We start from the raw sequence: 15,254 nt of genomic DNA, 5'->3' as shown, positions 1-15,254 counted from the left end.
ACAATATAACCTTGCAGCTAAGACGTGGGCTTTGGTGTCAGACGACCTGGCTTTGAGGCCTGCTCTGCCACTCACAAACCGAATGACCTTGGGCAAGCAGCTTTGACCCTCCTGTGCCTCTGTTTCCTATCTATAGGTACTGTTATTATTCCCATTGCTTAAATGAGGAAGTATTGGTTGCTTAAATTAGAAAGAGGTCATTTTGTATATCTGAAATAAATACTCCATTAAAAATTATTGTAAAACCACAATTCATTGGAATATAGAGGAAAAAGGCGTCCTTAATCCTGACACCCTAGTAAAGCAGTAACTTTTCTTTATTCTCTCTCTGGTTCTCCTCATATGCACAGTAGCACAGAATAAGTCCAGGCTAAGGCAGAATTCTGGGAGGAGGGTGCCTTTTTATTTTTCCCCATCAGGATACCAGTCCAGTCCAGTCGAGTCCACCCAGCCCGGGCACCCAGTGTGGCTGCGTAGTTTTCCTGGTGGACATTTTTTAGGTGCTGACCATGCCTTGTGGGCCTCAGTGTCCACATCATATGTAACAGACCCTTCTCTGTTCGATATTTAAGGTAGTTCTGACTGAGCCACTATAAACATTGATTTAATGAACACCTTCATGGCATAACTTTTTATTTCTTTTGCATTATACATGACTTCTCCAAACAGAAGAGGGAATTTGAGGTCAATGTGAACATATTTCCAGCTTCTGCTATATACACTGAATCACGTCCTGTAAGTCTTGTGCCAGCAAGCAGGGCCATGGCAGAGTGTGGGCTGCCTTTCCTGACCTGCGCGCCAACATTGTATATTAAGTTTTACCTTTTCTCCCAACTAAGAAAAAAGTCCATAGTTTACACCGGGGTTCACTCTCAGTGTTGTACATTCTATGGGTTTGGATAAATATACGATGACATACACCCACCATTATCCTACCACACAGAATGTTTTCACTGCCCTAAAATTATTCCGCGCTCTATTCGTCCCCCACTTCCACTGCCCGACCTCTGGCCACCCCTGATCTTTTCGCTGTCTCCATTGTTTTGCCTTTTCCAGAATGTCACTTGGGTGGGTTCATGCAATATTTGCTAAGTAATATGCAGTTATAGTTTCTCCATGTCTTTTCATGGCTTGGCACCTCATTTCTTTTTAGTACTGAGTAATATTTCATTGTCTGGATGTACCATGCTTTATTTATTCATTCACTTGCTGAAGGACATCTTAGTCATTTCCAAGTTTTGGTAATTATGAATAAGGCTGCTATAAACATCCATGTGTGGGTTTTTATGTGGCATAAATTTTGAACTCCTTTGGATAAATACCAAGGAACATGACTGCTTAAGTGTATGTTTAGTTTTGTAAGAAACTGCCAAACTGCCTTTCACAGTGGCTGTACAATTTCACACTCCCGGCAGCAATGGATGACTGCACGTCCTGGTCAGCTTTGTGACTTTCTGTCACTATAAGGTGCTCCAGACTTAGCCTATGTCATTTCCTGTCCCAGTCCTAGAATCAGCCATTTCTCCAGGAAGCCCTGGTACCTTTTATTGGAGAATGTGTATCTTGCTGTTTTATCATAGCTACATCTTTAAGATCTTCCCATATAAGTATATATTTTAAAACACACCCTCATCCTTTGTTATAGCTGCATAGTATTCCATTGCATGAACGGACCACAATTTATTAAATTGTTTCCTCTGTAAAGGTGGATTCTAGTCTTCCCCTATTACAAACGATACCGCCACAAAAACCTGTGCATAGAACCTCCCATGTCTGTGGGCGCAAATCTACAGAATAAATGCCTGGAGGTCGATGTACTGGGTCAAGTGGCACGTACACTCGCACTTCCTGTGTGTGTTGCTCACTGTATCGCACAGACTGTATCACACAGACTGTATCACCACTGACTGTGTCAGTTTACACTCACGCCAGCAGTATAAGGTGGTGCCTGTCTCCCCACGGCTTTGTCAACACATCAGGCAAAACCTCTGAATCTGTGCCAATCTGATGAGTGAAGGATTCCGTCTCTCTGTAGTATTAATTTTCATTCCTCGTAAGAGTCATCTGCCTTCCCTTTTCCATCCAATGTCTGTTCCTACCCTTTGACCATTTTTCCCTTGGGTTATTCTCTATTTTGTAATGATTCGTAGGCGCCTGCTGAAGGACATCTATGTTGTTTTCAGTTTTGGACTATTGTGGATACGCCCACCATGAACAACCACGTATGGGTTTTTGTATGAACATGAGTTCTCACTTCTCTGGGATAAAGGCCAAGAATGTACTTACTGGGTCCTATGGTAATACACGCTTAGTTTAACAGACAACCCGTAACTGTGTGTGCAGGGAGGCTGCACCATTGCACATTCCCACCAGCGATGTCTGAGGGACCCAGTTTCTCCACGTCCTTGCCAACATGTTCTCGCTGTTTTGTTTTGTTTTTCAATTTTAATCATTCTGACGGGTGTGTGGTGCCACCTCATTGTGGCCTCACCTGCACCTTCCCTAATGGCTGACGGTGTTGAGCATTTTCTCATGTGCTTGTTTGACATGTGAGTGTCCCCTTCAGTGAGACGTCTGGTCACGTCTTTGCCCGTTTTCTAATTTTTCTTTACTGTAGAGTTTTAGGAGTTCATTATATGTTCTAGAACTAGCCTTCATAAACTATGGGATTTGCAAATATTTTCTCTTGATCTGTAGCTTGTCTTTTCCTCTTCTGAACAGGATCTTTAGCAGAGGAAAACATTTTTAATTCGATGAGGTCTACTTCATCCATATTTCCCTTCCCTGGGTCATATTTTTGGTGTCAACTCTCAGAACCCTGCGTAGTCTTGGATCCTGAAGTTTTCCTTCTATGTTTTTGTCTAAAAGTTTTAGAGTTTTACATTTGAGTCAGTAGTCTATTTTGAGTTCATTTTGTGTGAGGTGTGAGGTTTCGGTCAAAGGAAGCTCTTATTTCTCTATTTGTTTACTTATTTTGCCCGCAGAAGGCCCACCGCTCCAGCCCTGCTTGTCGAAATGGCCGTCTAACCTCCCTCCCCTGAACTGCTTTCTTGCCTCTGTCAGAATCAGTCGTCCGTGTTCGTGTGGGTCTCCCCACCTTTTCTTCCCATACTGTTCTCACTGTTTTTCAGTTTTTAAAAAAAAAAGATTGTATTTATTCATTTATTTTTAGAGCGGGGGAAGGGAGGGACAGAGAGTGGGAGAAAACACTGATGTGCAAGAAATGTCAATTGGCTGCCTCTTGAATGTCCCTCCCTCAACCGGAGGGCCAAACCCAAATGCAGGCTTGTGCCCTGACTGGGGGACGAGCAATATTTCACCTTGTGGGACAATTCCCAACCCACTGAGCCATAGCAGCCAGAGCATAGTTCTGCAGTTGTTAATAAACTTTTTATATTAGAATATATTTAGTTTTACCTAGAAGTTGCAGAGGTAGTGCAGAGAGTTCTCATGTCCCACATCCAGCCCCCCTATTAGTAGCACCTGACATTAGTACCGCGTGTTTGTTACAATTAATGAACCAATGCCAACACGTTGTCATGAATGCAGATCATACTTTTTTCAGATTCCTTAGTTTCTGCTTATTGTCGTTTTCTGTTCCGGGACCCCAGGCAGGACAGCACGTTCCGTTCAATCGTCCTGTCTCCTGGGGCTCCTCTTGGCTGTGCACGTCTCTCCGACTGGACCGTTTTGAGTAGCACTTAGGTATTTTGTCCACTGCCTGCCAACCGGGGCCTGTCTGATGCTCTCCTTCCTCGTGATTACACGAGGTGACGGGTTTTTAAGAGGAAGAGCACCGAGGCGAGGACTCCTGTGCGTCACAACAGGCGAGGGCAGGTGCTGTCGATGCGGGCGTCACTGCTGCTGCCGGCCCTGATCGCCGGCTGAGGGAGTGTTTGTCGGGTGTCTCTGTTACGAGGTTTCTCTTTGTCCCCGTCCCACACTGCGGTTTTTGAAAGGAAGTCGCCACGGGAAGTCCACATGGAAGGAATGGGGAGTTTTATGCTCCACCCCCTTGAGGGCAACAGAGCTACATAAATTATTTGGGATTCTTCCGAGTGCGGGATTTGTTTATTCACCTCCGTTTACTTATTTATTCAATCGATCATTTACTTACATCGGCATGGACTTATATTTATTCCATACTCTGCATTACAATCCAGTATTACTTACTTTTGTTGCTCAAACTGTTTCAGCTCTGACCCTTTCCGTTGGCCCTGATCCAGCCGCCTCGTCGGGATTTTTTTAAATAGACTTTACTTCCAGAGCAGTTTCAGGTTCATAGCAAAACTGAGCAGAAGGTAGAGATCTCGCATGTGTGCCCTGCCCCCACGTATTCAGAGCCTCCCTTCTTACCCCCACCACCCCTAGAAGGCTGCATTTATTACGATTACGTAGGTGTTTTTATCTGCTATATGATTTTTAAAATTAATTCTGCTGGAGCTTTTTTATGGAAGTGGATTTTAACTATTTTAACTAGTCTATGTTAAAACAACCACACTGCCTACAGATAATGGTATAATTAAAATCTTCTTTTCCAATATTTATAAACCTTTCTTCCCTGTCTTAAGCTAGTAATGGCAATAGTGGGCATTCTTGCTGTGGGTGTGTGTATGTGTCCTGTTTTGTAACCTTTCTGTACTCGCTGTGTGATGGTGTTTTTCCACAGCAGTATAGATCTATACTACCAATTTTACTGGCTTTGTACTGTTGCACCGTAAGTGTGTCATGGTATCACCTAGAAAAGGGGACACTGTGGCAGACTCTCCCTTTTGTCATGCAGTCAGCGGTCACAGGGGACCATAGCAGAGGGAGTCTTCCAGCCTTGGAGTGAGATCACGGCTGGCTCTCTCTTTCATTTCTTTCATATATAAATAGGTATCAGGCATCTACCCAGGTGCTGTGGGCAGGAAGTTCAATAGCACAAGGTCTCTATTAGCTGTGTCCTTTGGCAAGCTGCATAAGTTTTCTGAAGCTCAGTGTTTCCGTGTGTAAGGTAAAAGTACTAATAAGAATACCATCTCTATATGCTTTCTAGGTTCGTGTGTGGGTTAAATAAAATATCAGAGAACATTAAGGTGTTGTTGCTAGAAGGGACCTTAGCACTTGCCAGGTGGAGTGTAGCAGAGAAGGGAAATGACTTGCCCAAAGTCACACAGTGAGTTCCTGGCATAGAAAAGTCTCAAACTTGGGTCTTCAGATCCCCACCCACCTTGAGGTTCAGTGTTTGGACCCCAGGGATTCAGGCTTTGGGGCTGTAAATGCCTCAGGACACCCACCAAACCTAGAAGCACTGTTAATGCCCAGCACCCTCCTGTGGCAGGGAGGGACCCAGCCATTGATCCCTGTCTCCCCCACCCCGCAGCAGGGAGCCTCGCCAATGCACCTTGCCGTGAGGCACAACTTCCCTGCCCTGGTTCAGCTCCTCATCGATGCCGGCAGTGACTTGGATGCCACCGACAATGTAAGTGGCGGCAGAAACCGCCTGGTCCCCATGGAGCCTCTGGGCACCCGCTGGGGCTGGCGGCCATCTACCAGCATGACCCAGAGCTGAGGAATTGCTTCTGTAGGTTGTAAAAAGCTGTTTGAATATTTGTTGAAGGTAGTGTCATCTATTTTTTAAAGATTTTTATTTATTTATCTTTAGAGGGGAAAGGAAGAATAGAGGGAAAGATATCAATGTATTGTTGCCTCTCATGTGTCCCCTGCTGGGAACTGGCCTGCAACCCAGGCACGTGCCCTGACTGGGAATTGAACCTAGATCCTTTAGTTCGAAGGCCCACACTCAATCCGCTGAGCTACACCAGCCAGGGCTGGTAGCGTCATCTTTATTCACCATTCCCCTGTTTTGAACATTCTGACTATTTCCTAGTTTTTGCCAGGAAACATATAACACTGCAGTCAACACCTTCCTCTCTTCAACCTTTTCCTTTCATTGGTTTTCCCCCCTTGTGGGGAATTCCAGGGCAGGGGTGCCTGGGGCAGTCTTGTGCAATAACCAGAGAAACCCTCGTCCCCACAACCCACCTCCTAACCCTGTGGTCCTCGGTGCCTGCGCAGCAGCCTCCCTCAGCGGGAAGTGGTTTGGCAGGAGATAGTGTGTACTGTTAAAACAGCCGGTTTTCTCACGTCCGAGAATTGAGCTTCAAGAAATACAGTAAGCTCATGCCCCTAGATATTCACTGCGGCATTGGTCATCAGTCTTCAGTTTGAAAATGGCCCCACTGCTTAATAATAGAGAAATGGTTAGGTAAGTTACAGTACTGACATAGACTATCATGGGGCTATTAAAAATGTTGTTAATCAACATTTACGATGTGTATAAAGTGTTATGTTAGGTAGAAAAATAGGTGTAAAAGGTATATATATGTACAAATATGTAAAACCAGAACTAACAAAGAACATTCTGCATTAAAAAAAAAGACTAGAAGAAATGTTGTTACAGAGTTTGACTTAGGTGGGCTAGTGAGTAGTGTTTCTTTGTCCTTTTTTATTTTTTTACCAACTTTCCTGTTTAGAATTAGACCCAGTCCACCCTCCCTCGTGACGTCTTGGAGAAGCTTTGTTAGGGCCCCGCTGGGAGTGCAGGCACTTTGCTCCTGTCCTGGCGTGAAGCCGCAGGCTGCTTCTACACGCTCTTCTGTCTCCCTGTCCCCTTGGCTTCTTTCCCAGAGGCAGCAGACGCCCCTCCACCTCGCCGCGGAGCACGCCTGGCAGGACATAGCAGAGATGCTCCTGGTTGCGGGGGTCAACTTAAACCTGAGAGATAAGGTACCTCTGCTCACGACCAGACGCCCTGTTAAGCTTTCACGGCCCCCTCCTTGCCAGAGACCCTGCTGCCAGTGCTGCCTGATCTCAGAGTGTTCAAGGCCCCCCCTATATTGTGTACCGCCTCGTACGCAGCCTCCTCCAGGAAGCCTTCCTACTCCTCTACCGCTTTCCCCTGCCTCCTCTGAGTGCCCTCAGCACTTGGCCCCGCCTTTCCTGGTCTAGGGCTCTGATATGGGTGTCTTCTGTTTCATGGCTCCATCAGACTTGGAGCACCTGGGTCATTTGGGGAGGGGAAAGCTGCCCAGCACGCGGTGCCTCCGGCATGATGACCTCTGGCTGGAGGTCTGAGAAGAGTGAAGGTTTAGTATGAGGCTTGTGAGGGGAAGGGTGTTTGCAGATGTGGCCCAGCTTGGCCAGCCCTTGGGGTGGTGTGGGGAGGGTCAGGGGCAGGAGCAGGCTCTGAGGCTGGAGCTGGGAGGGGCTCCCTGCTTTGAGCCGGGCCCCAGGGCAGCTGGCCCAACCTTGGCGGCGGAGCCTCCCATCTTCACAGAGATCCCTGGGATTGGTTGAGTCAGCACTGAGCAGAAGGTCTGGATGAAAGGGCTGGGAGCCTGGGGAGAGGTGGGCAGACGCAGCACCATGAACCCAAGCCTAGTCTCTGAGCTCTGGTTTCATCTGAGAAATGGGGCTGGGAACACCTGTTTCACAGGTGATGTTGAAGAGTCATGCAGGCTGTTTCATAAACAGTAAGGCTTCACGAATTCTAAAGAACACAGGAGGTGGTGGCTGGAATTACTTTTTTTTTAAAGATTTTATTTATTTTTAGAGGGAAAGGGAGAAAGAGGGAAACATCAATGTGTGGCTGCCTCTCACTCGCCCCCTACTGGAGACTTGGCTCGCAACCCTAATTTGGGAATTGAACCTGTGACCCTTTGGTTCACAGGCCAGCACTCAATCCACTGAGCCACACCAGCCAGGGCTGGAATTACTATTATTGCCTTATTCTACCTGTGACTTTTCCACCTCCCTCATCAAGACCAGAAAGCCTTTCTACTCTGGTGTAGATGACTGGAAATTGCTTTCTCTGGGCAGCCGTGTCGGTAGTTGCTGCTAGAGGCTCCTTTACACCTCTCTGGTGGAAATTCCAGCTTCCCTTCCTGCTTCTCACTTGCAGCAGGGGAAAACCGCTCTGGCGGTGGCCGCCCGCAGCAACCACGTCGTCCTGGTGGACATGATCATAAAAGCCGACCGCCTCTACAAGTGGGAGAAGGTACTGAGACCCTCCTTGTGCTTGGTCTTGTAAAAAAGGCAGCAACCTTGGCTCCAGGTGGAGTTGGCTTTGACCGGCTCAGGGGCTCCTTGGGTTCCACGGGGGTTGCTAGGAAGGGTCTGGAGAAGGGGGGGCATCCAAACCACACCAAAACAAGCCTGACTGAGGTCCACCCCTGTGTGGAGAGATCTGTGGACACTGCTATTACCCCTGGTTGATGCATGACTACAGGCATATGTGGAGAAAAAGAGATGGCCAGCTGGTACCAGTTCACTGCCCTCACCAGTGGAATTACTGCTGGGAGCGTTGTATTCCGGGGACTTTCAGGGCCCAGAAGGGAAGTGTGCTGGGAGTGATTAGTGACTCTGCCTTGGAACTGGGAGGGAAAAGTGGCTGGTGTAAGGCCGTGTGTTTGCTGTTCTAGCGGTGAGCAAATTCGGGCGGGGTAGGGAGTTTTGGGGGTCTTTGAGGGTTGTTTTTATACACAGAAAAAATTTTTTTACATTTACTTCAGTTTTAAAAATTAATACTAATTTAAAAATTTTTAAATTTATTACAAATTTAAAAGCTAACTTTTCTTAAACTTTTAAATTAATTTTATAAGTCTTATTATTCTATTTATACAACCTAGTAAATTAAAAGAAGTGGTCATGTTAAAAGAAGGCTTTTGATTAAATTGGTCCCATGTGTAAATTTAGTTAATTAAACTGCCATAAACATTTTAAACTGAATGAATAAATTTAATAGATTTTCTTTTTTAAGTACTTCACATGCGTCCTAAATTTTAAAATTATTCTGGTAAATGTGGTTAATTAAACCTATAAATAAAGTGAATTTCGAACATCCTAAACATTCCAATATTGTTTGTAAATTTAGTGAACTTCTCTAACACTTCTAAAATAAAAAAATCTCCTAAAATCAGTTGGTGGATAACCAATTTCGATAGGCATCATGGGATATTCTCTTTCACTGACATGCAAGATTCTCATACACATTACAACCTCTTTACAATAGATGACCCCTTAATGTAACACCAAGATATTCATACCAAAGGTTTGGTGAAATGATGCATTCCTGTGCTTAATTCTAAACCACCTCGCTCTTTAAAGGTTCTCAACTAGGACAGAGGTGCAGTTAGAATCACAAACTCCCCCTCCCTACTCTCAGGCCAATTCAAGAATCTCTGGCCTGGCGATCAAGCTTCAGTGGTTCTTAAAGCTCCTGGCCGAGTCCAATGCACAGATGCAGCCGAGCACACAGCTCTTAGGAACTGGTCTTTACCTCCCCAAGTGAGAGTCAAGCTCACGTGTGAGTCATCACCTCACAGGTGACTGGCCAGATACCTGAGCAGTAACAGGCAGACACCGGGGTGATTTTTCTCACCGTGAGCTTTTTAACAACCAGAATGCTGCATCCACTTTCTATAGAGGGGCTTCCTGGGGCTTTTGTGGGCACGGTTGATGTCATAACATAATTCCTTTGTAACTCTCATTTTATCACCTGCTTTGCAGAAAAGAAATTCCATAGTCCTACCCTTTAGTAGTTGTTGGGATTTGGCAAGTCCAGTGCCTGGTTCTTGGCTTGCTTGGTTTTAGCTACAACTGCTGAGTCACTCTACTGACACCCGGGCTACATAAAAACACAGGGAAAAGAGAAGAATTGGGAAGCCTTCCTGAAAGAGGTGGCATTTGGGGGGTCTTTTGACTGTGGCAGTGGAGTTGGGGGACAGAGAGGTGAGGAAAGGAATTCCGAATGGAAGAACAGCGTGAGCAGCTTGGAGTCCAGAGGTCAAGGCAAGGCATTGAGGCAGAAACCAGAGTAGCAGACACTAAGCCCCGGGCTGGTAATGACACCCAGTCCAGGATCATTGGGGAGAGCCTGGCAGAGGTTTCCCCAAGATTGCTACTTTTGGGATCTGCCCTGCAGGACCACCTCTCACTCAGGGACCCCAGTGATCCCTCTGGGAAGAGTCTGACCTTTAAGCAGGACCATCGGCAGGAAACGCAGCAGCTTCGCTCTGTGCTGTGGCGACTGGCCTCCAGGTACCTGCGGCCGCAGGAGTGGAAGAAGCTCGCATATTGCTGGGAGTTCACTGAGGCCCACGTCCACGCCATCGAGCAACAGTGGACAGGTACTGCCTTGCCTCGGCAGCTCAGAGCAGCCAGCAGGTGGAGGGGTAGGGGTGCTTGGGGCGTGTTCAGTTTTCTGTGCTTCTGTGCAACCCACAGTCCAGCCACATGAAGCCACATGCTGTTTCCAGGCCACTGCATGTTTTTTCACTCCTCCAGGCCTTTGCACAGGCTGTGCCTTCTGCCTTTCCCTCCCCGCTGAACTGTGAACTTCACCTTCTTCATGAATCAGCCAGAGCTGATCACTCTCATTCATACAGGAAACTAAAGGCACTCCCTGTAAAAAGGGGGGCTTCCATTGCTACTATTACTTAATATCGATTTGGAAATTTTGGCCTTGGTACTAAGGCATGAAACAGAATTAGAAATGAGAGCAAATATTGGAAAGGAAGAGAGAGATTTATTAATTTCAGATGCTGTAATTATCTACACAGGAAGTCCAGAAGAAGCAGCTGAAAAACTCTTAAAATAAAATAACTCAATGAAATGGCTAAATATTTGATAAAATACACAAACACTATAGTATTCCTATGTACCATTAACAAGTGGGCAAAACATATAGAGGTATTTTTTAAAGAGATTACATTTTCATTAGCGTGTATTTGTAGAAAGAGATATAACTGACATATGAGTAAAAAAAATAAAAATTAATTAAACCATGAAAGAAGACTTCGGTAAGTGGAAGGACATTTTGTATTCCGAGCTAGAAAGTGTCAAGTAGAGATTGATTTTTCCCAAATTACATTAAAACTGTGATCCAGTTTTAATCAAATGAATATAGGAGGTTTTTGAAACTTGACTGAAAGATTATGCAGTTTACATGAAAGAATATAATACTGAATATTTTGGGGGAAAAAAGTGAAGAGAGTCTAACCCGACCAGACTTAAGTGTTTATAAAGCTAAAATATAGGGTTGCCCAAAAAGTCCATTACAGTTTTTTTTTTGAAAAATAAAAGACACATTTTTCATTTTCACCAATAACTTTATTGATTTGGATATTCTGAGTAAGCTGGCCATCTCCAGCTATTGGCCTCTAGTAAGTAGAGGTCAGGGGTGCTGCTAAACATCTTCCAATGCATAAGACAGTGCAACAGCAAAGAATTATTTGGCCAAAATGTCAATAGTAACAAAAAACTTCACAAATGACTTTTGACACATTTGATCAATCATAGCACCTTCTCCATATGCTGGACTAATCTCTTTTTTTGCGTTTCAGTTGCATTTTTACCTTTCCTGCAATATTAAAGCGTAACATGCTGAAAATGTTGTGGATTTTCTTCCATCTTTAATATTAAAGTGGCTGCACCAAAATTCACCAATTCTGATAAGCTTTTTAAAATTTTTTTATTTATTTATTTTAGAGAGCTGGGGAAGGGAGGGAGAGAGCGAGAGAGTGAAACAGCAATGTGTGGTTGCCTCTAGCACACTCCATACTGGGGACCTGGCCTGCAACCCAAGCGTGTGCCCTGACTGGGAATCAAACCAGCCGTACTTTGGTTCACAGGCCTGCGCTCAATCCACTGAGCTACACCAGCCAGGGCTGATAAGCTTTTTTTAATGTGTGCTAATATGACAGCTGTCACAATACAGTTTAACAGAATTGTTTCAAAATGAAGCTAAGACAACTAAGTGCTGCTAGAGCCATTGAATAGAAAAAGACTTTTTGGCCAACCCAATAGTTAATATAGAAAGAACCCTGATACAAAAATATGCAAACCAATTAGTGGAATAGAGCCAGGCATCTGAAAGTAAGCTCTATTACAGATAAGAACTTCCACAGATGATAAATGAACACAGAGGGCAAAGGCTAGTGAATAAATAGTCAAACGAGACTGCCATGCCAAGGGCAGCACCGTGAAGAAGTGCATGCTGAGGGCACCCAGAGGGCCAGAAGGTCAGAGGACAGTGAAAAGACGGACCTAGACCCCATGACTGTGCCCGCCATTGCTGTGCTCGAATGTGGGTGTCCCCAGCTGGGAGAGCAGACCTAGTTACAGAGTTTAATAACAAGTTAACACCACAGCAGCACTGAAGAGTGTGAACACTTATTTTCCAAACATGGTTGTGCGTTGGCATCACCTGGGAAGCATTAACACCCAGTCAGTGCCTCGGCTACGCCCAGACCCAAGTTTTTCAGAATCTCTGGGGATGGTGGGGGAAAGACCCAGGTGTCAGCAGTTTTTAAAGTTTGCCAGGTGTTCCTGATGGGCACTTTTGGGAAAGAACATGGGCAGCTCTGTCCCTGACTGGGCAGTCTTCTCGTCTGTAGAACAGGGCCACTAGCACGCGAGGCAGATTGTCCTGAGCAGCCAAAGATGAAGCATGCTGTTATGAGCATCACGGTGCCACAGTGAGAGCCAATCATTTCTTTCTTAAAAGTGACACCAACAGCATTCGTAGCAGGTGCTCAGGAGAAAGCCTGGGTGTGGGGAGGTTCAAGGGTCCTCAGCACAAAACCTCCACCTCCACCCCGTCTGAGGCTTCTCTGACCATCCCCCCAACCTCCGTCCCCAGCTCTGGGCTGAACTCTGCTATAGCTCATAGGGCCTGGTGTTCAGGAGGCAGTACAGGGCAGTGTAGACATGTGCTGAGACCTGGCTCATGCTAAGTGGGTGAGGCTGGCTCTTTCTCCCTTTCCCTTTCTTCTCCTTCATGGTCCTCAGGCACCAAGAGCTACCAGGAGCATGGCCATCGGATGCTGCTCATCTGGCTGCATGGCGTGGCCACGGTGGGTGAGAACCCCAGCAAAGCGCTCTTCGAGGGCCTTGTGGCCATTGGCAGGAGGGACCTGGCTGGTAAGAGCACCCTCTGCCCAGCTCCTGCTCAGGGCATAGCTGGGCCCCAGGGTCCAGGCTGCATGGCCCCGCCCCCACTGGAATGCAGCAGTTCCTTCCAAGGGTTATGCACACCACAGGGCCAGGGCGCTGGCTCTGAGCTTCCCAGACTCCTGGACCCAGCCCTGCCTCTTTCTGGAACTCAGGCAGAGCCTTGGACAAATCACTGTGCCTCCCAGTCCTGGTTTCCCTGTCTAGGCAAAGAGGGTCTTGGCCCAGGTGACCCCTATGGTATTCATAGGCCCAAAGCCAATGATACTACCATCTTTTCCTCTTCTGGCCTCTATACTTTGATTTTTTTTTCAGTTTGGAATAAAGCTGAAAAGCCTGCAAAGTTCTTTTTCACAAACATTAAGACACGTGGACCAGAACTGGCTCAGTATGAGTTGAACCAGTCAGATCTCAAAATGTTCAAGGCCATCACAACTTTTGAATTCTAGCTATCAAACAAAAAGTGAAATAAATGAATCTCATAAGTGAAAGAAAAGAAAGAAGGAAAACAATTGTCAATCCCCAAAGCCTGGTTTGTATGCAAGGTACCCCACGGAACCAGCAGGCAAGAGGGACGAAAGGTTCTAGTACTAATCCCTCATGAAAAACAGGGTCCGCTCAGGACGACAAAGCCTTAACCACCATAATGTCTGTTGGCATAGTGTTCATGGGACAGCCGCAGGATGGGTATCAGGCAGTCACCAATGGTGATGAAGGCTACATTAATTGTGTGGCAACGAGGAAAAACATGGACGGCAAGTTAATGGAGGGGAAAAGGAAAGCCGGCACGCTGGCTATTTCACAGCTGCCACGGGCAAGATAGAAAAGCAGTCACTGCAGAGTGGAGGAATTGGGCATAACTTTTCTTTTTCCAAGATGTTAAATAGTATTGTGGCTGCTTCTTTTAACACAAATTCTGGCAGCCAATTAAGCCCTAAAAACAGCCCTGGGAGGCAGAGCTTGGGCAACAGGAGGCAATAGGAGTCTTGTCTTTTGCAGAAAACATCAGGAAGGAAGCAAACGCTGACCCAATCACCCCCAGGAAGTGTGCAGCCATGTGACCCGAGGGGCTGGATTTTCAGGAGCCTGGGACCTCAGAGTAGGGGCCACTGAACAGAAGACAAGCACCATTTAAGGGCTTCAAAAGAAAACCACTGCTGACAAGTTAACAAACCTCCAACTGCTTTCACTGAACCACATAGTCAGGCAGGGCCTGTCTCAGGTTTTGCTGGCGATCCATTCTCGCAGGTATGGTCCTTTACACCTCTCAGCTCACTTTCACCTCCATCATCTCAGAGCCTCACCAGGTGCAAGGGATGTCTTTTCAGAGAGGACAGGGGCTCAGGCTACACAGCCAACTAATCAGGTGGCGAGGTCAGGCGTCAAACCCAGCATTGCTGTCTCCCCGGGCTGGCGAAGGGCTCCATCCATCACTTACGAAATGGACCTCCCTCGACCCCTTCCCTGGCCTTTAGGAATGCCCTGCTTCCTCCACAGTTGCGTCTGTCCCCAAGTCTGTCTGTACACTAGGACAGTTCCAAGAGGCACACAATCTCATTTTTTCCCTCTGGTTCTAAGATGTTTTTAAAGTTTTACAACTGTTTTTGGAAATCATTTCCGACTTACAAAAATGTTGCAGAAATAATATGAAGAACGTCCAAACACCCTTCACAGTGCAGCTTCCCTGAGCATTAACTCGTTACGTAACCAGATCATAATTTCCAAAACCAGGAAGGGAACACACATGATACTGTCAGCTTCTCTTCAGACCTTATTCAAGCGTGGCCAGTTGAGCCACTCATGTCCTTTTTCTGGACCAGGACCCTGTCCAGGATCACACCCAGCATTTAGTCCTCATTCTCCCTTTTCCAGCCCCCCCTGAACACGAGGCCCTGAACGCTCTGGAGTGGCTCTATCCAACACAGCGTTCCTCGGTGATGGGCGTGTTCCAGACCAATGCTGTGCACTCGCGGGGGGTCTGACCTTCGGGTATCTCTGTGCCACCCTGGAAGAAGAAGAGCTATCTTGGGCCACATTGTGACATGCAATCACAAAAAAAAAATCTCATAATGTTTTAGGTAAATTTATGCTTTTGTGTTGGGCCACATTCACAGGCATTCTGAGCGGTATGTGGTCCAAGAGCTGCAGGTTGGACCCCCTGGGACTTGCCACTGATGAGCTAGCTATCTGAGGCTATCGAGCCCTTGAAATGTGGCAAGTGGGACTGAGGAACTGAGTTTTAAATTTTATTTAATTTT

General features: G+C 46.3%; 1 protein-coding gene across 2 annotated transcripts in view; it reads left to right on the top strand.

Moving 5' to 3' along the window:
• ANKDD1A (ankyrin repeat and death domain containing 1A) overlaps positions 1-15,254 on the top strand; it is a 37,981-nt gene extending 22,727 nt beyond the window's left edge. Inside the window, exons 10-15 of one of the 2 annotated variants that reach the window (XM_037155776.2) lie at positions 5,369-5,464; positions 6,673-6,771; positions 7,946-8,041; positions 9,968-10,172; positions 12,835-12,966; positions 13,996-15,254. In XM_037155776.2, coding sequence (XP_037011671.2) covers positions 5,369-5,464; positions 6,673-6,771; positions 7,946-8,041; positions 9,968-10,172; positions 12,835-12,966; positions 13,996-14,057 — 690 coding nt within the window. In that variant the 3' untranslated portion in view covers positions 14,058-15,254. Of the gene's footprint in view, positions 1-5,365; positions 5,465-6,672; positions 6,772-7,945; positions 8,042-9,967; positions 10,173-12,834; positions 12,967-13,995 lie in introns of both variants that reach the window. The other variant, XM_037155775.2, reaches the window with a different exon arrangement.

The sequence above is a fragment of the Artibeus jamaicensis genome, unplaced genomic scaffold (assembly GCF_021234435.1).
Source record: "Artibeus jamaicensis isolate MK-2021 breed Jamaican fruit bat unplaced genomic scaffold, CSHL_Jam_final contig_548, whole genome shotgun sequence".
Taxonomy (NCBI): Eukaryota; Metazoa; Chordata; class Mammalia; order Chiroptera; family Phyllostomidae; genus Artibeus; species Artibeus jamaicensis.
The sequence above is the reverse complement of the archived record's forward strand: the minus strand, read 5'-3'. Positions and strand labels throughout refer to the sequence as shown.